General features: G+C 48.0%; 2 protein-coding genes across 2 annotated transcripts; both read right to left on the bottom strand.

The window, feature by feature from the left end:
* Window positions 1–3,106: 3,106 nt before the first annotated feature.
* Window positions 3,107–4,689, bottom strand: LOC119325552 (CBS domain-containing protein CBSX5-like). Its single transcript, XM_037599282.1, has 2 exons — window positions 4,331–4,689; window positions 3,107–4,189 (listed from the first exon to the last, which is right to left on the bottom strand). Exons 1-2 carry the CDS (start codon window positions 4,654–4,656, stop codon window positions 3,430–3,432), a joined length of 1,086 nt encoding a protein of 361 aa, XP_037455179.1. The 5' UTR covers window positions 4,657–4,689; the 3' UTR covers window positions 3,107–3,429.
* A 4,666-nt stretch (window positions 4,690–9,355) lies between these two features.
* Window positions 9,356–25,112, bottom strand: LOC119323889. Its single transcript, XM_037597608.1, has 3 exons — window positions 24,652–25,112; window positions 23,584–23,706; window positions 9,356–9,881 (listed from the first exon to the last, which is right to left on the bottom strand). Exons 1-3 carry the CDS (start codon window positions 24,911–24,913, stop codon window positions 9,739–9,741), a joined length of 528 nt encoding a protein of 175 aa, XP_037453505.1. The 5' UTR covers window positions 24,914–25,112; the 3' UTR covers window positions 9,356–9,738.
* Window positions 25,113–25,403: the final 291 nt, after the last annotated feature.

Raw genomic sequence — 25,403 nt, 5'->3', positions numbered from 1 at the left:
TTGCAATAGGGGTTAATCATAAGTGGGATGCTTGTCCAAGTAAGGGCGGTACCCAAGCACGGGTCCACCCACATATTAAATTATCAAAGTACCAAACGTGAATCATATAAACGTGATGAATACTAGCTTGACGATAATTCCCATGTGTCCTTGGGAACTCTTTCCTCATTATTAGAAATTGTCCAGGCTTATCCTTTGTTACATAAAGTATTGGGCCACCTTGCTGCACTTTATTTACTTTATTTACTTGTTACTCGTTACCATTTATCTTATCACAAAACTATCTATCACCTATAATTTCAGTGCTTGCAGAGAAAACCTTACTGAAAACCGCTTATCATTTCCTTCTGCTCCTCGTTGGGTTCGACACTCTTACTTATCGAAAAGACTACAATTGATCCCCTACACTTGTGGGTCATCAAGACTCTTTTCTGGCGCCGTTGCCGGGGAGTGTAGCGCTTTTGGTGAGTGGAACTTGGTAAGGAAACATTTATATAGTGTGCTGAAATTTTCTATTACTTGTCACTATGGAAACTAATCCTTTGAGGGGCTTGTTCGGGGTATCTTCACCCTGACCAGAAGAGCAAAGAGTTGCTCCTCAACCTACTGAACTTTATGAAAATGTTTACTTTGAGATTCCTTCGGGTATGATAGAGAAACTGCTAGCTAATCCATTTGCAGGAGATGGAACATTGCATCCCGATTTACACCTTATCTTTGTGGATAAAGTCTGTGGATTATTTAAGCTTGCAGGTATTCCCGATGATGTTGTCAAAAGTAAGGTCTTCCCTTTATCTTTTAAGGGAGATGCATTGACATGGTATAGGCTATGTGATGATACGGGATCTTAGAATTATAAGCGATTGAAGTTGGAGTTTCACCAGAATTTCTATTCTATGCATCTTGTTCATCATGATCGTAATTACATATATAATTTCTGGCCTCGCGAAGGAGAAAGCATCGCTCAAGGTTGGGGGAGGCTTAAGTCAATGTTATATTCATGCCCCAATCATGAGCTCTCCCGGGAAATGATTATTCAGAACTTTTATGCTCGACTTTCTCTTGATAATCGCAACCTACTCGATACTTCCTGTGCTGGTTCTTATATGCTGAAGACTATTGATTTCAAATGGGAATTATTGGAAAGAATTAAACGCAACTCTGAAGATTGGGGTTCCGACGATGGTAAGGAGTCAGGTATGACACCTAAGTTTGATTGTGTTAAATCTTTTATAATATAAGGAAATATAAATAACAACTTTATTATTGCCTCTAGGGCATATTTCCTTCAGCGCGGGCTCGTGCCACGTGGTGGGCCTTTGGTCCCGGGTCGTGCTGAACCGGGACTTAGGGGGAGGCCTTTAGTCCCCACCCTTTAGTGCCGGTTATAGAACCGGGACTAAAGGTTGTTTTTATATTAGTATGGCGACAAAAGAGAGGCGGGAGGCGTGGCTATAGGGCTTGCCCGGATCTTCAAGCACTAATACCAAAGAGAACTCTTGGAAGATGCTATGGAAAAGAGACGATGTCGAACCGATCGTTGAGGCCCTTGATGACGTTGGTGACGAGGTCCGAGTCGGAGACCGGGGCGCCAACCTCGCCGAGGGCGTCGGTGCCGCCTTCTGGAGCTGTAGGTACTCGGTGATGGGGCGGTCCTCTTGCTTGACATTGCGGAATTCTTCGGCGAGGTAAGCCTCGCGGGTCTTCTTATTGCCATTGAAGAGGCCGTGGACAGCCGTCCAGACCATGTACGCGGTAGCGGCGGGGGCGTCGGCCGAGGTCGAGGTGGGCATGACGAGGTCGATGATGTCCATGGCCATGGAGCCATAGAGCCACCGAAGGATCGTGGAGTCGAGGCGGAGCCACGTGGCGCCGCCGGTAGGAGGCGTCTAGGTGGTGAGGTGGTCCTCGAGGGCGTAGGTGGTGACGGCGATGGTGAAGAAGGTGCGCCACTTGGGGAAGACATTGGTCTTGAAGTCGAGGACGACCGGGACGAGCGAGCGAACGCTCTGGATGGCGGTGGCGTGCGCCCAGAGGTGGGCGTTGGGGTGGGGCGCGGCTGGTTCGGACGGCGCCATGGGAGGAGGAGCGGAAGCAGTTTTCAGGAAGTTTGGGCCGATACCGTGTAAGAAGATTGAGCACGCTTGGGCCATTCCATTCCACGTCTATAAATAGACAAGATTACAATCCTAGCCATAACTACTACAATCAATGTCATAACTCATAACTATTGAATATTGTGGAGATCACAACAAATACGGAAACTCCACAATCATATTTGTCTAACAATTTCTTTACTGGCAAGCATTCAATTCCAATTGAAGATGTAAGAGCCCATTGCCATATGACCGATTCAAGTGCTTGCGGATTATGTGATGCACCAGATTTGTGGAGGCATTCATTGGTGGAGTGCACCGTGGCTAGGTGTATGTGGGCACTGGTGGATGACGAAATTGCTCAACACCTTATTGCAACAATAGAGCCAAATGCATGACACTGGTTGTTCTCGTTGATGGAGTCTCTTCCACACACGCAATTCACCCGGGTAGCGGTCACTGTTTGGGCCATCTGGTCATCGAGGGGGAAAGCTATTCAATGAGGAATTTTTCAAAGGCCGCAAGCCACTCATATTTTCATTGACAAAGTATATAAGAGAGTTGGAGATTCTGAAGGAGTCTAGGCCGATGCAAAACACCGGAACTGCAGCGGTGCCAAGAGGTGTTAGAAGGCAGATGGTGCCACCAGCCGGCTATACCGAAATCCACATGGACACCAGGGTGTCAACGCCATCGAGGGGTGGCATGGCGGCAACGGTTTGCCGAGATGATCAGGGGAATTATATGGGAAGCTCGGTATTGGTTGTGCCTGGACTCCAAGACCCGATGACTCTAGAGGCTATTGCGTGCAGGGAAGGGTTAGCGCTGGCAGCAGATTTGCTCATGCAAAATTTTGTGGTGGCCTCGGACTCCAAACAGGTGGTGGGAGACATTGACAAGGGCAATCGCGGGAGATACGGTACTATTGTTAGTGAGATTCTTCAGAGGGCTATTAGTTTTACTTGTCATTCTATGTTTGAAAGTCGAGATTCGCATAGCAAAGCTCATAGTCGATCTTTAGGTTAAGGGCGTCATATGCGGCTTGATCAACCCCATGATCCGAGATGTATTCTACGATGAATATAAAACTTGGCTACCCCTAAAAAAACTGGAACCAACATGTTCTAAAAAAAAGCTGGACCGATCCTTAACAAAAAAAAAGCAGCAGGTCTCCAACCGTCGTAGCAGGGCGGCAGGACGGGAAATCGCCGAGCTCTAGCTATGCTTACGCATCTGCAGGCTATAGCGATTGATCACAGATCATCTGCATGGCACTCTAGACGGAGATGGTCCCGGAGCACAGTAAGCACATCGGCGCAGCTGACGACTCCGACTAGAACGCCGCTGACCCATCGACGACCCAAACATGCCCTACTCGGTGCGCGAGCGCTTGGGCCATGACGGCGACCAGCGAACTCTCAGCATGACACGCCGCCACGTCCTCCGTCGACCGCCACCGGAAGCTTCCCGACGACATCTTCCTCGCGCGCCTGGCAGGCGCCAATGGCAAACACTCCTCGTCAGATGACGTTGATGACGAGGACAGAGCTGCAACGTCCGTTGTGTAGGCGGCATCCATGAGGTCGCACATGGCATGAAGCCCTTTGTCCGTGAGCTCGGCTCTGATGGAGCGGAGCAGGAACTCGGGCGGCGAGAAGTAGCAGTCGATGTACGTCATGGCGTCGCCGGCGGAGAGCGCGGCGAAGGCGGCGGACACGGACTCGACGTCGTCGCAGGAGCCGAGCACGCCCGGGCAGATCTCTCCGACGAGCGCGTCGTCGTCCGCGACGACGGCCACGGCGGTGCCTTGCCCGATGGACCTCCGCAGGAGAGGGATGGCGTCGAGCGCGTCGTCGTCGACGTGGACGGCGTGCACGTCGTCCCGGCGCACGAGGCCGAGGGAGGACACGGAGAGCGCGGCGACCGGGGAGAAGAGGGAGATGGAGCCGAAGAGGTGGCGGACGATGTCTTGCTGCGTCAGCACGCAGTAGCCGGCGGAGGCGTGGTGGTGCTTCTTTCGGGCCCGGGCGTGGAGCGGGACGACCAGGCTGTGCGAGTTGTTGGCCAGCAGCGCGTCGATGGCGTCGAGCAGGCTGCAAAAGTTGGACCGAACAGTCAGTTTTTTAGTCCAAAATGGGTTGGTATGGCTGAGAGAGACGGTTCCGATTTCAGAACAAAGTAGTAGCAAGACTCAAAAGGTACGGCGGCGGCTGACCGCGGCCGTATTCACGCACCTCGTCTGTGGATCCACTCGGCGAGTGACGCCGTGATCGCCCACCACGGCCGTGAGCACGGACACGGGCCGGCCTAGCGCGGCCGCGGGGTCGCCGAGGTTGCCGCAGACGTAGCACAGGATCTCCGCGACGCTGACCTTGACGACGGACAACGCGGCCGTCTTCTTCGCGTCCGGGGGTGCAGCGTCCACGAAAACGAATGGGTCGGCACCGGCGCGGAGCGTGGCGAGGGCCGCCGCGATGGGAGTCGACGGCGGCAGCACACGCACCGCCGGCTTGCCGATGCAGAGGTCAGAGACAACGTGGGACAGGATGCTCGCAGCCATTCTGGCACGAGAGGAGTGCAGAGAACGTGTATTACTCGAGAGCGGGATGAGGCGATACTAGTCATGGAGAGGTGAGGGCTATTTATAAGTGGGTCAGACGGGATGTGCGATGTGCTGTAATCTTGCGAGGACATTTGGAATGTTCTGCAACAGAATCAATCCGTGTTTCACTGCTCATTACTCTATTGCATGCGGAGTAACATTATTTACTCTCCATGCATGCATGTAGTAATACTTTTCCTTTGATAGGTTAGATGGTTAACACCCTATCTATTGCAGCGAGATAGCTCGCTCAGGTGTCATGTATCGAGCACCAAACAACTCCCCATTTTCAACCATTTTGGTCTGGTCCAATCAGTGCGTGCTACTAATGCCACTTCAATTTGTCCTGCTTCATACAGGCTGGGACAGTCCTACTTCAATTTGGCTTGCCCAAAACACACACATGGCCGTCGTCAATACAGTATATTAACATTTGCCACGGCAGACACGACGGGAAGATGCGTCCTGTCCCCGTACGACACATTACAGTCCAAATCTGAAGTACGAATACACCCTGAGACGAGCAACAGCTATTACACCCGGATGCAGACAAGCCCTGGAACGGCGCGAAGTAGCTTCCCGGTAGACGCCAACCCCGCGGTCTTCGAACACGTCGACGAGCCGTGCTGCCGTGCAGGAACAGCTGAGCTCCTCGCCGTACGTATCGAAACGGCCAATGGCAGATCACATGGTGGCAGTTGGGGCCGTATCGCTACGAGACGAGGGATGGCGGCGCCGCACCATGCGCCGCCGCGGTCGTCGGCGCTTATCACCTTCCATGGAACTTCGTGCATCGTGATCCCAGCTCACGGCCCTGTGTTCCGAGGGGATATCACGACAAGAAACCAAAATACGGTGGAAAACAAGGCCACGTTTGGTTGCTCGCATTAGGCCAGGTCAGGTCCTGGTGAACAGTTTTCGGCTTGTTTGGTTGCCTTCCCTGCATACAAATCTTGATCCGTACAAACCTTAAAGCAGTGCTCAGCCAGGCCCGCTAGAAATAGCCGAATCGGCAGTTTCCAGCGAGTCAAGCTCGAGCGATGCAGGGGAAGAGAACAACACGCTGCGCGGCTGCGGGCAGGGAAATGGCAGGAGCGATGGCGCGTCTCCGAAAAAATGACGGGACGAATTTGAGTCACCGCCTGCCGATTCGGTCGCCCTATGTAGCCAGGGTGACCGTCGCGGTAATACTCCCGCCACCATTTTCCCCCTCTCGAGCTTTTCCTGCAGTGCGGATTGACTTCCGCGACGAGGTAAGTGGCGCAACTACTACGGCGACCAGTTGACTGTGGCAGTGGATCGACTGCTCCTCTTCTCCGAATTGTCAGGCACCTCCTCCGCGGATCCTCCGATGGCGTCTGTAAGTTCAATCACCCCCTCCCCTCTACTAGTTCTAGCTAGATTTGTCGATGTGGTAGGGTTATCTTCCGGTCTGTTTGACCATGATGTTGTAGTAGCTAGCCGTGATGGATTTAAAGCATGCTAGGTGTTGCTTCCATGTCCGCATTGATAGCTAGTGGCCATGGAGAGAATGGTAGTATGCTTAGATGTGTGGAATACTAGCGTGCAAGTGTTAAACAAGAACATCCATGTGTCCATGATTAGTTCGATTTGTCCATGTTTTACTGGTAGTTCCTCCCGTCCATGTATAGTGTGTTATGGTGTTGATGGCGCTTACATTTGTAGGACATGACCGCGCAAGAGTTTTGCCAGGCCCTCGTGTTGTCCAAGAGCCAGTTCCCGCCATCCTACGTCGAGGACTTGCAGGCTCCCAACGACCAGATGCCTTCTGATTCAGACGTTTTCAAGGTGTTGCCTATTGTTCCTCCATTTGTGCTGGCTCAGCCCAATGTTGTTGCTCATTCTGGTGCTCAAAAGGCAGTCGCAAAGGAGAAGAAGGATGGTAGAACAACATGAAATGGCAGCCGTTCCTCTCCACTTTTGCGCTTAACAAGATGCGTGAGATCATAGCCGTTCCTCTCCAGAACTACCACCAGATGTAGCAGATCTTCTCCTTCGGGCTGGCAACCAGCAAGCATGACATGGGCTTTTGTAAGCCGTTTGGTAAGCCGTTGGGCTCGCCGATGACCAAGTATTCAGATACCCAGGAGTCAGACACCATCAACGTTGATGCTCCTGAGAAGAACGGTGAGCACGTTCATGTGGGGCAAGCTTCATGGAGGAGGAGCTGAGCGTCTTCAACAGCATGACTCGGGCAGTGAAGGAGGTGGAAACCGCCATCAATGAGAGCAAGACGGTCGACGTCCACCCTGAGCTCTACGGCGTCGTCATGGAGCAAGGTGGCTTCAGCCCATAGGCTCTCATAGTGGCGTGTTAGGTTTGCTGGACAACAAAGCCCATCGTGTGGGTTTGCTGCCATGGGAGATGCCCACACGATGCTCTAGTTGAGGGTCTGGCTGGGCCAGCACTACTACTAGTGTTGCTTCTGCTGGTGGTGACAACGTGCATGATCCTCGACATCGATGACGATGACGACGTATATTTTGTGTAGTTAAGGCTTGAATACAATCTTATGGTCTGTATATTTTGGTGAGGTGGTATATAACTTAAGGTGGTAGGATTACACCCTCTGTTGGATGTGGGTAGATTGAACTTGCTATGCGGTATGATCATGCATGCTTACTAATGCCCTTCTGCTCCATTGCTTATGTTCTTCATTGCTTGCTCGTAGAGTGCTTCATTGCTTGATATTTGTGTGTTCCAATGCTTGTTGCTTCAACATATTGCTCATTTGCATTGCTAGGGCAAGTGGTATGCGGTGTTCGTAGGGAGGGTTCCAAGGGTTTACAGTTTATGGAAAGCTTGCAACCAACAAGTTTCAGGGTACATCGATAGCAGCCACAAAGGGTTTAAGACTAGGCAGGCAACAGAAGATGCTTACTCCAAGTATGTGCGAGAGCAGGCATGCAGCAAGGTTGAGGTTCGCAAGATGGATCGTCCGCCAGGGCTGAAGAACTTCAGCATCTTCATCCAGTGCATCGCCATAGCAGTGATGTGGCGTTGGTGTGCTCGGTATGATCGTGTGTATTGGATAAGCTCACCAAGTAGGGTACAAGATGAGCGCAACTCTATGCTCGTATGCAACCAAACAGCATGCACTCATCTGACCACATACAATGCGAGCAACCAAACGCGGTGCATAGAGGCATTGTTACGAGAGGATATGCATGCAACCAATCAACATGCAGATGTAGATGTTTATGTTTTGCCTACATATACTCAGTCATGCCCAACTAGGACAAGCATGCAAAGTGTCTAAAAATGATGCAGGTAACCAAACGCATCCCACACAAAAACGATGCTTCAAAGTTTAAAAAATATTGAAAAAAATATCGGATGTTAAGAGGGTGTTGTAAACTCAAGTACAAACACATTTTACTGATTATTTTTTTCATATCTCCCACCTCGTAATGTGTTTTGTCTTCATTTTTGGCATGGCAATAGAACGTCTACATTTTACCATCCCGTATTTTTTAAAGATATTTTTCAAAACTTTTGAACGTAATTTGCACAAAGTAATCTTTGAATGTTGGTTTTCATGTGTTATTCTCTCCCTTCCTCCACTGCAAGCTAAGGCAACGGCGCTTCAGTTTGCAATGCAGATGGTGGCCCACATTCAGAACTTGCCTACTATTACTTCATCTTAAATTTGTCTAGATACAGTATTTGACAAGTAATTCGGGACCAAGGGAGTACTTTCTACACAGACAGCCTCACACTACTTGCCTACTACTTTCCACGGACAGCCTCACACTAGCCCACGCCGCAACCTCATTCTCTACCCTGGGCATTGGGAAATTTGAGGTCAACTAGCAGGTTTCTTTGCTGCAACATCTCCAGATTAACACCCAGGTGCTCCATATGGCCATATCTCTACGAATTTTAACAGGGAAGCACACACATGTGCATCCAATGTTTATTACTTGAAATTAATGTGAGTACAATAGTGAGATGTAGCACAGCGCACAGAGATGTCCTATGCTCTTAGGCAATCTAAATGTAAAATACTTCTTGATGGTAATATATCCCGCTTTTGTCTCCCCTTGTTCAAAAAATAAAATAAATACTGGAACATATCATCAGCACATTACTGAGACCATCAAACATACAAGCATCAAGATGCAAGAAAGAAAGACTCTTGATTCCGGTAATTGCCTTTGACTCCTAGGTGCATATGCACCCATTGTCGAAATACACATTTCAAAAAGTTGAAAAATTTGAAACAAAAAATCCCTCGTGTATATCCGGACATTTTATAATCGTGCATAAGGTTTCAGTGAAAAACGACGTCTTTTGTGGCTTGTGTAAAAAAGACACTTTCTGATGCTTCATTCTGACTATTCACGAGGCATTTCTTTATCTTTTTTACACAAGCCACAAAAAACGTCGTTTTTCACCGAAACCTTGTGAACGCACATAAAATGTCTGGATATACACGTGAGATTTTTGTTCCGAATTTTTCAACTTTTCGAAATGTGTATTCCAACAATGGGTGCATATGCACCTAGGAGCCAAAACGCCGCTCTCGATTGATTCATGAGTTAATCACGAAATACTTTAATTTTGTTGTTATGTTGCTAACAGGAAAATTTGCAGAAAAAGTATACTTGAATGGTAGATAAAACATAAATGTTGCTGCAACTTTTAACGGGGCAATGGATTATGAACGTCCATAAACGAGATCAAAACCATTAGCATCTACTCCCCAACAGCAAGACAGGATATATTACTACAAACACAATACTTTGACAACTCTTGGTAAGTGGCGTTATCAAGTTAATAATTTCTACAGTCAAACATGTTCAATGTCACATTCCAAGTTTCTGACAGGCATAAGTGACAAGCACAATATAATTGCACCTATGAGCTTAGATTGCTCTATGGGTGTGCTTTTGTGCTGAAGACGATGATGTCAATTTAACGGAGATCAATAATATAATGTAATCAGCAGTTTGACGATGATTGCCCTCCCCGAAAGAAGGACACAAGTCTACATGGTCTTCATATAAGGAGGCATCATTATGTTGGTAAGTCACAAGCAGCCATTTGATTCTTTGATTTCACCTGTCCAAGCATCTCAGCTACGGTCTTGCAGCGACATTGTTTGCCAGGACGAATGACATCCCCATAGACTGCCATCTCGATTACATCAAGCTCCTTGTCTGACCAAGATGGAAGAAACGCTAGCAAATCAGGCCAAGTTTGCATGATATGAAACTGGAAAAGATGTTTATGCATGCCAAATAATTTAGATGAGGAAAGTTGCACAATAGGGGATTCTGACTTGATTTCTCAATTTATATCGTTATGGTTTTATATAACGGAGGACAAAAAAGAATAGTCCAAAAATAGTCTGTTGCATACTTACCAGATTCATGATTCGTCCAGTTTGCGATTCAAATTCGCTAGGTCCTACAAATTGGATTCAATAGGGAGTATACATCTCCGGCTCGCAAACCCACTATTCAATAAGCTTCAGAAGCAAATAGCCACAGAAGATCCCAGATCAATACAAAAGGGAAATAGAATAATTATGTCGGTTGGCCCATCAGCCCAAACGGGCCTCCCGCTTGGCCTGCTTCCCAACATTACTCTCTCCTGTGGTCCCCTCCTGCTCATAAAACCCATTAAGCGTCGCGCGAGGGGCGGTCACTGAGCCGTGCCACGTGGAATCTACAGTTCCGAGGGAAAAACAGCAACGCAAAAAAGAAAACACATCTCACATACTCCAGAGCAAGACCCACCCTTTCTTCTTTCTCTCCTAAAAAATCGCCTCACGCAACCTCCTGTTTCGTTCCTCCCTTCCCCGGGTGGGCTATGGTTGCGCCGCCGTCGCCCCCGCCAATCAGCCATCCCGGCTCCTCCGGCTCCCGCCATCAGAGAAGGCATCCTCCTCAGATCCACTCATCCACTGTCCCCAAGCCTTTTTGTCTTCTCGTTCCACCCGGCCTCCATGATGGTAGCAGAGGAGGGGGAGGAAGGGGATGTCATATAGGTGCCGATGGAGGCACTGCCTCAGGGCGGCGAGTCGCAGAGGCGATCATGTGGACGTTTTATGCGAGGTGGGGATGGAGATGCACCACGGCAGCGCGGCGTGGGAGGTGGCACGACGGGCGCGCGTGGCCGTTTGGGTGGAGCGCGGGAGCGAGAGCTTCAGAGGTGCGTGCTCTAATGAAATGTGAATGGATGGAGATGGAGCCATACATACGGCTTAGTTGTTTCTCTTACACCCATGCGATGTGGGTTAATGAATGGAACCCATCTGCCCTTTGACATCTGTTACGAAATCTCAAGTCGAGGTGTCCTCGATGATGCCTGTTAGCAGTGGGCTAGAGTTGTTAGTACAAGGTGTTTGTGGAAATGCATGGAAGAAGAAAACCAGCGACTGGCCTATTTTTCAGTTTTCACAAATCAACAGTTTACCCTTTATGGTGCTTTATCCCTTGGAAGAAATCTTTATGGTGCTTCCATGCTCTCCTAAAAGGCAGTTTAAACAGATTTAAAGAGTAGTGTTATCAACGGACAGTGAGGGAGCACCCTTATCTTGCTTTCAACCACTTGTTTCTGGGCTTCACTTGCTTTTTTATGTACTGAAGAACCTCCGCAAAGTTCGCATTCTCCTACTGAATTAATAGTGCCAGGTCATAAAGTCTGCAGCTAAATTTCAGGGAGAAGAAATTATCAAAAGACAACATAGGATAAATGTTACATACTCGTAGATTATTAATATTATTAGAAATGCACTGCCCGCATACTATTTGGTGCGTTTTGCTACTCATGTGTCTATTCCCTTCACAGCAAAATAAACATGACCAATTTGCCGCATTTTTTATTGGCCATGGGTTCTGAAAATAAATATCTGAAAAGCAAGATAAACATGACTCTGAATCTTTGGCTAGGTTGACTGGGTTCATCTGGCTGTTAGAGGGCAGTACTAATTATCTTGGTAAAGTTATTAGAAAAGGAGAAGTTGGTAGACCTATCATGTTTGTCCTGGTGGCACTTCTACTTGTGTTCTCATCGTTATCCTAAGGTGCTAAAGGATAAAGATTCCTAAATGTGAAGTGCATTCTCATTGTAGACATCAGTTGTGCTGTCCATTTGGTAAGATTGATGAATGTCTATGAGGTCAATATCCATGCATGTAATGTGGTCGTTCGTTGAAAGTTGAAACTTTGAACTCTTTGCCTCTTTGGTCCACTTGGCATAATCTTGGCCTATTTCTGCTGATAAATTTGGTGTCACCAAAAATCCTTTGGCTATAGTGTTCATCATCTAATTTATATCCTTGTTGTTTTCCTCATGGCCATGTTTCAAATGTTTTGTACACGATGTCCCTGAAAAACTGGAGTTGATATACCCAGGCCAAGTATCACTTTCTTTAGAAATAAGGCTAGGATAGCTGATGTTAAAATAGAGACCGTGCCAATGAGTAATTCATCAACGTTTTGTAGCTAGCATTCCTATTGTTCTAGAGAAGCTGCTTATGCTTCTTAGAGTAAGGGGCCATAATTAGTACAATTGCTTCCAAGCTCTCGGTGACATATTTTTCCTTCCATTCCATTTGCAACCTGTAAGTACTAATGCCGTCAGAAGGTTTGCTGTGGAGAGTTCGGGGTGACCTACCTCTGCATGGACTACACCACCAGGGAGGCCCTCGCTCTGCGAGTGTGGGGAGCTCTTCGACCGGATCGTTGTGAGGGGGCACTACACGGAGCGCGCCACCACTGTGGTCACCAAAACCATCGTCGGGGCCGTGTAGGTGGGAATGGCCCCTCGATTCCTTCATTTGCCATTTGGTTAAGGCTGTGCTAACAGTATGCGGGGACACGTTCATTCTGTGATTCATGGTAGAAATATCTGTTGGCTATATGTTCCATTGAATAGGTTATGATCTAATCTGTGAAGCGATTAATTTCTGCATTTTCTGTTGTTCATTCGTGGAAGGGGAGCCTTGGCGCAGTGGTAAAGCTGCTGCCTTGTGACCATGAGGTCACGGGTTCAAGTCCTGGAAACAGCCTCTTGCAGAAATGTAGGGAAAGGCTGCGTACAATAGACCCAAAGTGGTCGGACCCTTCCCCAGACCCTGCGCAAGCGGGAGCTACATGCACTGGGGCTGCCCTTTTTTTTTCTGTTGTTCATTCGTGCTGTTAGATTATCCAAGATCACATTTAACTTGGTAGTACTTAGATTGCTGCAACTTCATTGTGTAAATTTCTTAAGATTTTTGCATTTTCTTAAGATAATTTAATTGCATTGCTCGTGTCTCATGTCCATAATTTGTATTTTCTTCCAGTTCATCCCTGGTTGCAGAATATTAAGAAGGCTCCAAATGTCAATTTGGGTGAAACAGTTAAGGCCAGACTCAAACAATTATCTAAGAATGCACCTGGGAGCAGATCCGCGGCAGAGCGGGATAAGTGACACCGGCCTCTGCTTTTGCACGCCGCCATCAATCACTTTTGAACCAATGATTGATCAGTGCTAAGCTGCTCCGCATATTAGGAAAAATTCTTGTATTTTAATTAGAAAGTATAATTTCTTTATTGAACCAGTGACCGATCAATGTTGAAATAGCTTCCAATTTTTTTGTGGAAGTTCATAGAATCACTTGTTTGAATCTTTATATCAATTATGATTGTTTTGGTATAAATAGGAAAGTGGAAGGGGCACCTTCCACCTGGCACCGCCCCAACTTCTTCTCAGGAGGCGCCACAAGGGGGCGCCCCACCAACTAGTACTCCTGATAGATGGAGAGGAGCCTGCGCTCCGTGCATGTACCGCAGCGAGCAAGAGTTGCTGTTGCTGACAATGACTGGCCGGCCAACTGGATCTTGGATTCCTGGCCAGCGTCACTGTTCTCACACAGATGGTCCTAGCACCAGGGGAGAACGATTTCATTCTTCTGTTCGCAGATAAACGACTCAGGGTGCAGGCTCAGACCAATCTGAGCGATCTCAAACCCTGATCTAGATCAATCGACCGGGGTCAGGGTTCAAAGCTTGTCCGAGTGAATCTGGTAACTATGGTCTGTTGGTAACTTGAATCTCCTCTGGCCAATGCAGCCAATAACAAATAATTGACACCTTGTTTGGCTACCAGGTATTGGAGCTGGAATTGGGGAACTGTAATCGGATTCCGTAAATTTAAGTGTACGGCTGACACTGGAATCAGAATCCTTGACTGTTGACTCAGACCTCGAATCCCAACGAACTATCCAGCAGCAGGGGTACGATTATATCTGTAACACATCCTTTGTTCAATAGGCGATGTCTCTCCCACCCCAAATTCTCCTTGCAATCAGCCAATCACGTGATTGTTCGCACCAACCAGATCTTTTTTTGTTGTGCTTCCCCCTGTCCAGTGACATCTCCTATCCTTGAAAGCATCATCTTCTATGGTGCTCCTCGACAACTTCAATAGAGCTCGACATCACCATCAACGCTGGTTGGTTGACTTGCGAATTAGCCTTCATCATGTGCTTGTGATCAGGGGCAAAGACAGGACATGGGCACGGTGAGCCACGGCCCAGGTTGTGACGGCCAAATCCTTGGGTAGTAGCACCCAGGCTATACCACTGTGGCTACATGCCGGCCTGGCTCTGGCACTGGTTGTGATACCTATACTCGAAGACCCTGGAGCTTCATGCCGGCCTGGCTCTGCCACTGGTTGTGATACCTATAGTTCGATCTACACAAGATTGGTTACTGGTACTGACACTAGGATATGGAAACATCTAGTTCATTTGCTACTTCTACCGATTCTCTGAATTAGGGATATGTTTTGTTGTTGTTTAGATGTAGTACCGACTACCAAGTGCTCCATCAAGTGCTTGCACGTTTTGACCAATTTAGCTGCTAGGAGAACCCACTAGCCATCCTGCCACTTGAGAGGTCACTGTAATGTGCAAGAGCATTTGACATAGGAGCATGTATTTGGCTGCCTCAACAGATAGTAGTACAAGAGCTGTGCTGCCTGTCACATTGACCGATACCATAACTCTGCAATGAGTATATTTAAGCATCTCCACATAAACAGTAACTGTTTTTTGGCTGAAAATATCACAGAAAGGATGGAAAAACATACACATGCATAGTGCAGTACGAGAAGTGAGGAGGAGGGTGGGCAACAGGCTTTTGCAGATAAAGGAGAGACAGTATGGCCCAAGGGAAAGTAGAAACTGATGGCACAGTGGATAAGCGTGGTTCAACACTCATACTAGGAGTGGTGAAAGAACTACTACCTCTTGGCAGGGACCAAGAATTGCTCCCTCACCGACAACATGCAGCAGCTAGGCATCTGGCTGCAGGCAAAGCAAAGTGGCTCGGGAAGTCGGAGGAAGCATTCAAAGAGAAGCGGAGCAAGCCACCGCATGGTCGATAGATATAGTGTTTACTACAGTGATTACCAATGTAAAGCTTTGTCATGAATTGCAGAATTTGTTTGTCAAAATGCCCCATGCTAGATTTTCATATTTACATGGTAATTATTGATGGATCCCAATGACTGTAACTTGTGTGTCGAAGTCATAATCAGATTCCTGGTTTACCATTCTAGATAACATGCAAGCAATATGGATTTCATTTCATTTTAGAAATCCAAACCGCAGCCAAACGCAAGTATTAGAGATGTAATCCATTTCTTGCTAATCACGTCCAGAATAAATGGTATTTGAATTTAACTGAATTCACCAAATTCAATTCACAGCTGCCAAACAAGGTGTGAGTGAAAACGTAAACTTGTAACTGTAAAGTTCACTGACATTATATTTGTTCATACGGAAGAGATGCAAGTGAGTCAACTCAGCAATCATTAAGAGTCAAAAAGGTTGTCACAGTTCAAAATTCAACCCTACCTCAAGTGATGATTAGCTTATGAAAGAAATTGCTATTTCCGAAGCAAATGGACTAGGATGGGATACTAAATATACGTTGTAGCAGCTAATGTATGTTGTAGCAGCTATTGCAGACACATAAATGGGGAAAGTTTACCACAAACTAGATTATTATGTGTCAACTGCCTACTCTGATCGAACAGGTGAAATGACGTCAAGCCAGGACAGGCACACACACACAGTCCTAAAATGGAATAGAAGAAACAACTGAAGAAACTGATATGGTCATGCGCAAAGCAGCAAAGTTAGCCCATGATCAAATTAGCCTATGTTGTCTGAACATAGCCGGACCCAAGCCCGGGTGAAGGAGGAGGGTTGTGATAGGCTTGGCGAGCCAACGTCAAAACTCAGCCACTCTTATGGAAATGAAACCCAAAACCAAAAGATTTTTGTTGGGGCATAACCCTCTCAGCGACGCGCCACATCGCAATCCGGGTGTGGTGTCAAATGGGCAGGGCCGGGCCGTCCCCCCCCCCCCCCACCCCCCCTCCCGAAGGTGCGGCGTATCTTGATCTGGATATGGTGGCAAGTGAGCAAGAATCGGGTCGTCGCATCCTTAGTAGCGCGCTACACCGACGCCCCGGGGTTAGGACGTGTGTGCAGAACACACGCGTGACACCGTGGACTCAAGACGTCCTTCTGCTAGTTCGTCGTTAGGGGCACAAAGGCATGTACCTACTCTACTAAATCATGCACAATATACACAGTGGTTTACCCAGGTTCGGGCCGCAATGTGTGTAATACCCTACTCCTGCTTTTTGGTGTGTTTGATGGGTGGATTAGAGGTACAAAACCTTCTCATGAATGGGGAGGACAGTGTATCCCTACTGGTGTTCTACCAAGTGTCCAACCTTTGCTATTTTCCCTGGGTCCAACCCCCCTTTCCTTCTCTGGCCCGATCCTCCTTTTATACTTCAAGGGGTACCACAGATGGCTTCGAGGCTAAGGAAAAGGCTACTGATCCGACCAAGTAGGTGGGAGCATTAAATGCGCGATGAGGTGTCATCGCCTTCTGTCATCCGGGAACGGACCCCTGTCTTGTCACAACCGACTTAGGTGCCGCCTGCCCGAGGCGTGACACGTCTCGGAACAGGTGTGCACCATGCAGCAGCGTGGGTGAGCGAGTCACCCCTTGCGACTTGTCCACCGGCCGCGTGGCGCGAGAGCCCTGCGAGCGCAGAACCACTGCGCCGCGTGTAGGTGAGGCAATAGCTTGCTATCAAAGGCTGGCTGAGTGCGCGCCAGATGTGGACAGCCGTTGTCGGGTGAGGTCGTTTCGGGTCTTGCCTATTCGTTGTCGGGTGAGGTGTTGTCGGATGTCTTGGTTGGGTAGTTGTTGAACTTTGTGGACGTCGGAGGAGGACGCAATCCCTGTTGTACAAAGATTTGCATGCCACCACCGAGCCCAAAGCTTGCTTGATAGATCTTCTTGTTGATATTCTTCTTCACGAAGATCTGCATACCACCACCAGGGAGGATGATGGCACGCAGCTCTTCTCTCTTCTTGAACTTGGTCCGTGGCGACCGTGAGGCGCACCGTGGGTGCGTGACGCACCTTTCACGACACCGACACCTGGTGTAGTGGAAAATGAGCAAGGGTATTCGCATTTGACTCGACGAGTGTGAAGGGTAAGGAAGCTAGCCGAGCCTAGGAGGATCCGCTTAGGTAGCTGGAACGTAGGGTCCCTGACAAGTAAGCTTCTAGAGCTAGTTGATACAGTGCTGAGGAGAGGTTTTGATATCCTTTGCGTCCAAGAAACCAAATGGAGGGGACAGAAGGCGAAGGAGGTGGAGGATGCCGGCTTCAAGCTGTGGTACCCCTTGGGATCGCACTGAGACAAACACCACAGGGACGAAATTCTGACTCTCTCAACAAGGCTGAAAACATCGGTTCCGGATCCGCGGAACTAAAATGGGTACACGTGGTTTTGTCGACGTCTTCGCCCCCTTGGCAGCGTGTTGTGATGCATGTTGAAGGTGAACTTAATAGCAAGTCTTTTCTTCCCAGACCCCATGCCGAGAAGGACGTTTCGACGGGTAATGGAAACACAATCCACCGCTTCGTACTGTCTCATTTTTACTCAATGCCGTCGACAAGGCGGAGGCAGAGAAAGAGATTTCCGATTGCGGTGAGGTGATAAAAACATGCAAAGTGGACCTTCCGACGAGCACTCCTCAAGATAAACAGAGCGGAACACGTCGAGTTAAACAGCAAGTAGAAAAAGTATCTGGTCAAAAACGAGGGTATTCATGACGCACGCCTAATGCTTCCAACCATGGATTAATGGTGGTATTTTAGGCAAACCACAAATACAGACAACACACTAGTTCTTTTAAACTTGCAGGTTAACAAGACAGTCGTACTCCATATCCGAGAACGAGTGTTCTCGGTCGACCATTGCACAGAAGTGTGCTTAACACCCACAAAACTCTCTGAACAGTGGATACTTAACTTATTTGGCACTTCTAGTGCTAGATGTGACACCACCAGGGCGCTCGGGCGCCCACTGGGCCTCAAGCACTGACCAAATCCAGGTCCACACTAACAGTGTGGGTCTCATCATCAGCGCGCCCAATCTTGCTGACGAAGGAGTTCTTCTGCTCGATCGGCCTCCCCAACAGCACCGTCTCCATGAACGTTGGATGCATTGCTGGCTTTGGCCTCAAGGCAGCAAGCCGGCATCTACCATCCCCCAAAAGGTGGCTAGCTTCCTCTGCTCGGGCTCATTTGTGAGCAAGAGCATATAGCTCTACCACAGTATGCACCCAACAAGCCACCATCGCCTCGCAGACCCGAGGATTGCGAGCACTGAGGTAGAAAACCGTGATGATGGAAGCAGGGAGCCCTTCAATCTTGTCCTCCACTCGCCGAAAACGCCGGACATAGTCCCGAAGCGGCTCGCCTAGCTCCTGCTTGAGGTGTTGGAGCGTCGAGTATGTGGGGCAGCCACCTCGACGGTTGATCTTGGTGGCAGCCACTCGGGGGCACCGTGGATGATGTCCCACCTCGCCGCTCTCAGGGGCGAACTGCACAGTCCGATTTTTTCCAGACGTGGGGTCCTTCCGAGCGCGAGGCGGGGCACCGTCCTTCCGCCGGCATGGGCGGAGCTGCTGCGGACGCCCAGGGTGTGGAGCCGCAATCTTGGGAAACCGCACCCTGGCCATCCTGCTTGTTGGTGAAGATGAAGCTAGTGCCGACAGGGACACTGGCGGCTTTGTTCATGTAGATCCGCACAAGCACCCCCCTGCCTGGCGAGCCACATGTCGGGGCGCGTGTACAGAACACACGCGTGACACCGTGGACTCAAGACGTCCTTCTGCTAGTTCGTCGTTGGGGCACGAAGGCACGGACCTACTCTACTAAATCATGCACAATAGACACAATGGTTTACCCAGGTTCGGGCCGCATTGTGCGTAACACCTACTCATGCTTTTTGGTGTGTTTGATGGGTGGATTAGAGCTACAAAACCTTCCCGAGAACAGGGAGGACAGTGTATCCCTACTGGTGTTCTACCAAGTGTCCAACCTATGCTATTTTTCCTGGGTCCAACCCTCCTTTCCTTCTCTGGCCCGGTCCTCCTTTTATACTTCAAGGGGTACAACAGATGGCTTCGAGGCCAAAGAAAAGGCTACTGATCCAACCAAGTAGGTGGGAGCAAATAAATGCGCGGTGAGGTGTCATCGCCTTCCGTCATTCGGGAACGGACCCGTCTTGTCACAACCGACTTAGATGCCGCCTGCCCGAGGCGTGACAAGTCTCAGAAGGTGTGCACCATGTGGCGGTGTGGGTGAGCAAGTCACCCCTTGCGTCTTGTCCACCGCCTGACGCGCCTGCCCACCGGCCACGTGGCGCGAGAGCCCTGCGAGCACAGAACCACTGTGCCACGCGTAGGTAAGGCGATAGCTTGCTATCGAAGGATGGCTGAGTGCACGCCAGCTGTGGACAGCCATTGTCCGGTGAGGTCGTTCCCGGGTCTTGGTTATCCGTAGTTACCGGATGTCTTGGTTGGGTACTTGTTGAACTTTGTGGGCGCCGGAGGACACAATCCCTGTTGTACAAAGATTTGCATGCCACCACCGAGCCCAAAGCTTGCTTGATAGATCTTCTTGTTGATATTCTTCTTCATGAAGATCTGCATACCACCACCAGGGAGGATGATGGCACGCAGCTCCTCTCTTCTTGAACTTGGTCCGTGGCGACCGTGAGGCACACCGTGGGTGCGTGACGCACCTGTCACGACATCGACACCCGGTGTAGTGAAAAATGAGCAAGGGTCTTCGCATTTGACTCGACGAGTACGAAGGGTAAGGAAGCTAGCCTAGCCTAGGAGGATCCGCTTAGGTAGCTGGAACGTAGGGTCCGTGACAGGTAAGCTTCGTGAGCTAGTTGATACAATGGTGAGGAGAAGTTTTGATATCCTTTGCGTCCAAGAAACCAAATGGAGGGGACAGAAGGCGAAGGAGGTGGAGGATACCGGCTTCAAGTTGTGGTACACGGGGACGAACGCGGACAGAAATGGAGTAGGCATCTTGATCAACAAGAGCCTCAAGTATGGAGTGGTAGACGTCAAGAGACATGGGGACCGGATTATCCTGGTCAAGCTGGTAGTTGGGGACCTAGTTCTCAATGTTATCAGCACATATGCCCCATAAGTAGGCCACAATGAGAACATCAAGAGGGAGTTCTGGGAAGGCCTAGAGGACATGGTTAGGTGTGTACAGATTGACGAGAAGCTCTTCATAGGAGGATACCTCAATGACCACTTGGGTACATCTAACACATGTTTTGAAGGGGTGCATGGGGGCTTTGGCTATGGCATCAGGAATCAAGAAGGAGAAGATGTCTTAAGCTTTGCTCTAGCCTACGACATGATCGTAGCTAACACCTTCTTTAAAACGAGAGAATAACATCTAGTGACTTTTAGTAGTGGTCAACACTCTAGCCAGACTGATTTCATCCTCTCAAGAAGAGAAGACGGGAGTGCGTGCCTAGATTGTAAGGTGATACCTGGAGAGAGTGTTGTCCCTCAGCATAAGCATGTGGTTGCTGACTTCCGCTTTCGGATTCATGTCCAACGGGATAAGCGTGCCAAAGTCACTAGAACGAAGTTGTGGAAGCTCAAGGGGGAGGTAACTCAGGCGTTCAAGGAGAGGGTCATTAAGGAGGACCCTTGGGACGAAGGAGGTGATGCAAACAATATGTGGACGAAGATGGTGACTTGCATTCGTAAGGTGGCCTCAGAGGAGTTTGGAGTGACCAGGGGAAGTAGAAGCGAAGCTAAAGATACCTAGCGGTGGAATGATGATGTCCAGAAGGATATTAAGCAGAAGAAAGATTGTTTTAGACGCCTATACCTAGATAGGAGTGCATACAACATAGAGAAATACAAGATGGCAAAGAAGACCGCAAAGCGAGCAATGAGTGAAGCAAGGGGTCGAGCGTATGAGGATCTCTACCGGCGGTTAGACACGAATGCTAAAAGGTCATCTATAAGATGGCCAAGATCCGAGAGAGGAAGACAAGGGATGTTGACCAAGTCAAATGCATCAAGGACGGAGCAGACCGGCTCCTGGTGAAGGACGAGGAGATTAAGCATAGATGGTGGGAGTACTTCGACAAGCTGTTCAATGGGGAGAATGAGAGCTCTACCATTGAACTGGATGACTCCTTTGATGATACCAACAGGCGTTTTCTGCGGCAAATCCAGAGGGGTCTGAGGTCAAGGAGGCAATACTATGGGCGCTGATTGAATCCCCATTGAGGTGTGGAGAGGCCTCGGAGGCATAGCTATAGTATGGCTAACTAAGCTTTTCAACCTCATTTTTCGGGCAAACAAGATGCTAGAAGAATGGAGGCGGAGTATATTAGTACCAATATTCAAGAACAAGGGGGATGTTCAGAGTTGTACTAATTACCATGGAATTAAGCTGATGGGCCATACAATGAAGCCATGGGAGAGAGTCATTGAGCACCGCTTAAGAAGAATGACAAGCGTGACCAAAAATCAGTTTGGTTTCATGCCTGGGAGGTCGACCATGGAAGCCATTTTCTTGGTACGACAACTGATGGAGATATATATAGGGAGCAAAAGAACGACGTGCATATGGTGTTCATTGACTTGGAAAGGCCTACGATAAGATACCGCGGAATGTCATGTGGTGAGCCTTGGAGAAACACAAAGTCCTAGCAAACTACAGTACCTCATCAAGGATATGTACGATAATGTTGTGACAAGTGTTCGAACAAATGATGGTGACACTGATGACTTCCCGATTAAAATAGGATTGCACCAGGGGTCACCTTTGAGCCCTCATCTTTTCGCTTTGGTGATGGATGAGGTTGAGAGAGATATACAAGGAGATAACCCACGGTGTATGCTCTTTATGGATGATGTGGTGCTAGTCGATGATAGTCGTACGGGGGTCAATAAGTTAGAGCTATGGAGACAAACCTTGGAATCAAAAGGTTTTAGACTTAGTAGAACTAAAACCGAGTACATGAGGTGCGATTTCAGTACTACTAGGCACGAGGAGGTGGAGGAGATTAAGCCTTGATGGGCAGGTGGTGCCTTAGAAGGACACCTTTCGATATTTGGAGCAATGCTGCAGAAGGATGGGGATCGATGAAGATGTGAACCATCCAATCAAAGCCAAATGGATGAAGTGGCGTCAAGCTTCTGGCATTCTCTGTGACAAGAGAGTGCCACAAAAGCTAAAAGGCAAGTTCCATAGGACAGTGATTCGACCCGCAATGTTGCATGGCGCTGAGTGTTGGCCGACTAAAAGGCGAAATGTTCAACAGTTAGGTGTGGCGGAGATGCACATGTTGAGGTGGATGTGTGGCCACACAAGGACCGAGTCCGGAATGATGATATACGAGATAGAGTTGGGGTAGCACCGATTGAAGAGAAGCTTGTCCAACATCGTATGAGATGGTTTGGGCATATTTAGCGCGGGCCTCCAGAAGCGGCAGTGCATAGCGGATGGCTAAAGTGTGCTGATAATGTAAGAGAGGTCGGGGTAGACCGAACTTGACATGGGAGGAGTCCGTAAAGAGAGATCTGAAGGACTGGAGTATCACCAGAGAACTAGCCATGGACAGGGGTGCGTGGAAGCTTGCTATCCATGTGCCAGAACCATGAGTTGGTTGCGAGATCTTATGGGTTTTCACCTCTAGCCTACGCCAACTTATTTGAGACTAAAGGCTTTGTTGTTGTTGTTGTTGATCAAATAAAGATAGAATATTGGAGCTGGCCTGTAACTTGAGCTTTAGAGCCTCTCTTTCTGTCAGGAACAAGCCTTATAGTGGGTAGCTGAGGGCAAGCACAATATCCTCAGTCTTTGAGCCCTTGTCCAAACCCAAATTCATCCATTGTGAGACAAGGTTCATAACAGAAAGAAAAGCCGGAATATTTCCCAATCTATGTTAGTAGAAGCTGTCAGATAGTCTAACTTCTGGAGCACTTCTAGATGGTTTTGCATGTTTTTCGCCTACATCACATGTTAAATTCAATCTAGACTCGTTTCAGAAATAGTACCAACATATGAACGGCCAATTGATTAATGTAGAGAAGAATTAAACCAATCAGCACCCCTACACTACACCTAAATCAAGAGTCATCACAACGAAAAACACAAGTCCCAGATGGTCCAGGAATATGCTATTCAACATATAACGATACTCAAGTAGTCAAGTCTAGTAGACTAATAGCAATTCTGCTTCCACAGCTCACCTAATTTTCTTTCTTATAAAGAGATTATATGCAGTACTTTTCAATACCCTATTACCCTTTATTTCCGATGGGAATATGTATATAAGCGATGACATAAGTGTGTCTCTGTGACACTGTTGCCCAATAACATTAAGCAAATCATGTATCAGAAATTCATCTGCCAAAAATGAAAAAACAGAGCAGGTATATTCCCTATCATTGTTAAAATGTAAGAATCAAAATATTGTTTAGCTCACCTGTGAACTTGATATCGCAGGAAAAGCCTTGCATCTCTGCCTTCTCCACCCATGCTTTATCAGACTTGGAACGGTTCACCCTAGTCTGAAGGATCTGGCAATTCTCAACAGTAGATTCCCCTCCTAAATCCAATGATCAACAGTTGAACTGAGCAGTCTATAATAACTAATGGCAGAAAAATCAGAGTCTCAAAGAGAACATATTGTACCACTTCCAGGTACACTGCAAAAGGGCCGCAACAAAAAAATTACGGACAAACAAGGATTAGGAAAGAGTAAAAGGTAGAAAAAACAAATGATGCAAGATGTTCTTGTTTAGAACATAGCTCATACACCTCAGGAAGTAAAAGATGCAACGATTAATCGACATATTTGGTAGCACAAGTTGTTTGGATAATTCTAACTTAAAACATTCAGGCATGTGATCCTGCACAAGATATACAAAGAAAGCTAGGAATCCTATCTTCAGCGTCATGGGTATGGAGGGACGGCTGCACAAAGGAGGTAAGCACATGTTGTCTTTTGTTTGCCACATACATAAAATCAGGTCTGTTAGTCGTGTAATATTTGGTTTGGTAGGTATGTTATCCTTTAATTTGTCTGCAGTTATTTCCAACTAATCAAATCCAAACCCACATCTGATAAATTTAAGACTTAGACCCAGCTATGAGCCTATGATATATTGATATATATCGTAGAATAAAAAAATTAACAGCATTTTAATACACGCAAAAAAAATGGTAGCATCCACTGTTTCGACAACACTGTTATCAAAATCCATACTACTAGATATTCATCCATTCAGATTTCGGAGCTAAAGAGCATGTGCTTTGGAAGAGTTGGATTTCTAAACTCAAAGATGTATCTGTAAGAATCACCTCATATGCCCCTGAACTAAACTTACGAGTGTTCAACAAGACACTAACCAGATAAAAAAACTAATCAACGTTTTGAACATGCTCACAAAACTGCCCACAAAGTAGGCGGTTTGTTTAATCCCCATCCTCTCTTTTAAGCAATAAAATAAGAAATGAAGTGCTTTCTGGCGGAAATAAGTCACAAGCTGACCTTTGGAGAAGGGAATGATGTGATCGTATTCATAGCAGAGGCAGCCGTGGCAGCTCCAGAAGCGGCGGCACACCACGTTGCCAGCGGCGTCCTGCCGCCACCGCTCTGGGTGTCGCCCTGCCAGCACCGCCGCCTTACGCCAGCACGCAGTCCGCGTCTTCTCGTCAAAGGACCTTGGCCGCTCCTTGTCCTTCGATTTTGAGCCCGCCCCGCTGCTGCTCGCCTCACCGTTGTGCTCTCGATCGGATGTGGAAGGCGCCATCCAACTCGATCCCTGTAGCTTTCTCTCTAGCAAGCAATTGTAGGACACGAGTTAGGGGGCGCGCCGCCGTTGACGGCTAGGGTTAGGAGATGCCGCCGCCGCGTATGGGTGTGTGCCGGAATCGGGTGAGAGGAATCGGGGGAGAGATGGAAGGAAGAGAGAGCGCCGGGTCGGGTTGGGCTGGGCCAACGGGCACATCAGCTGACCGCGCTGGTCCAAAAGAAAAACTGGCGGCTATCGGTTTTCCAGTTTTCCTCGAATTTTTCAAAAGAAAAATATCTCACTAACCTGTCTTATTTTTTTAGAAAACTTCCTATTTATTCTACAAAGAACATAGAAATGACAAAAAAGATGCATCCATGTTCATAGACACATGAACTAGGGTACTAGAACAGCAAGCGTCGCTGATGAAAAGAAATATAGATCGAAAGAATCCAACTTGTAGAAATAAGAGCGATGACTAGATCCAAATAGATCCACTAAAGACCCG

This window comes from Triticum dicoccoides, chromosome 6B, assembly GCF_002162155.2.
Source record: "Triticum dicoccoides isolate Atlit2015 ecotype Zavitan chromosome 6B, WEW_v2.0, whole genome shotgun sequence".
Taxonomy (NCBI): domain Eukaryota; kingdom Viridiplantae; phylum Streptophyta; class Magnoliopsida; order Poales; family Poaceae; genus Triticum; species Triticum dicoccoides.
This window is presented reverse-complemented; position numbering and strand designations above follow the sequence as displayed.

Coding starts and splice junctions, on each gene's coding strand:
- LOC119325552 (XM_037599282.1), bottom strand. CDS start 4,656: ATGGCTGCGAGCATCCTGTCCCACGTTGTCTCTGACCTCTGCATCGGC. Junction 4,190..4,330: donor CGAGTGGATCCACAGACGAG/GTGCGTGAATAC, acceptor CAACTTTTGCAG/CCTGCTCGACGCCATCGACG.
- LOC119323889 (XM_037597608.1), bottom strand. CDS start 24,913: ATGGCGCCTTCCACATCCGATCGAGAGCACAACGGTGAGGCGAGCAGC. Junction 23,707..24,651: donor CATCATTCCCTTCTCCAAAG/GTCAGCTTGTGA, acceptor CATTGGATTTAG/GAGGGGAATCTACTGTTGAG. Junction 9,882..23,583: donor CTGCGATATCAAGTTCACAG/GTGAGCTAAACA, acceptor CATCTTGGTCAG/ACAAGGAGCTTGATGTAATC.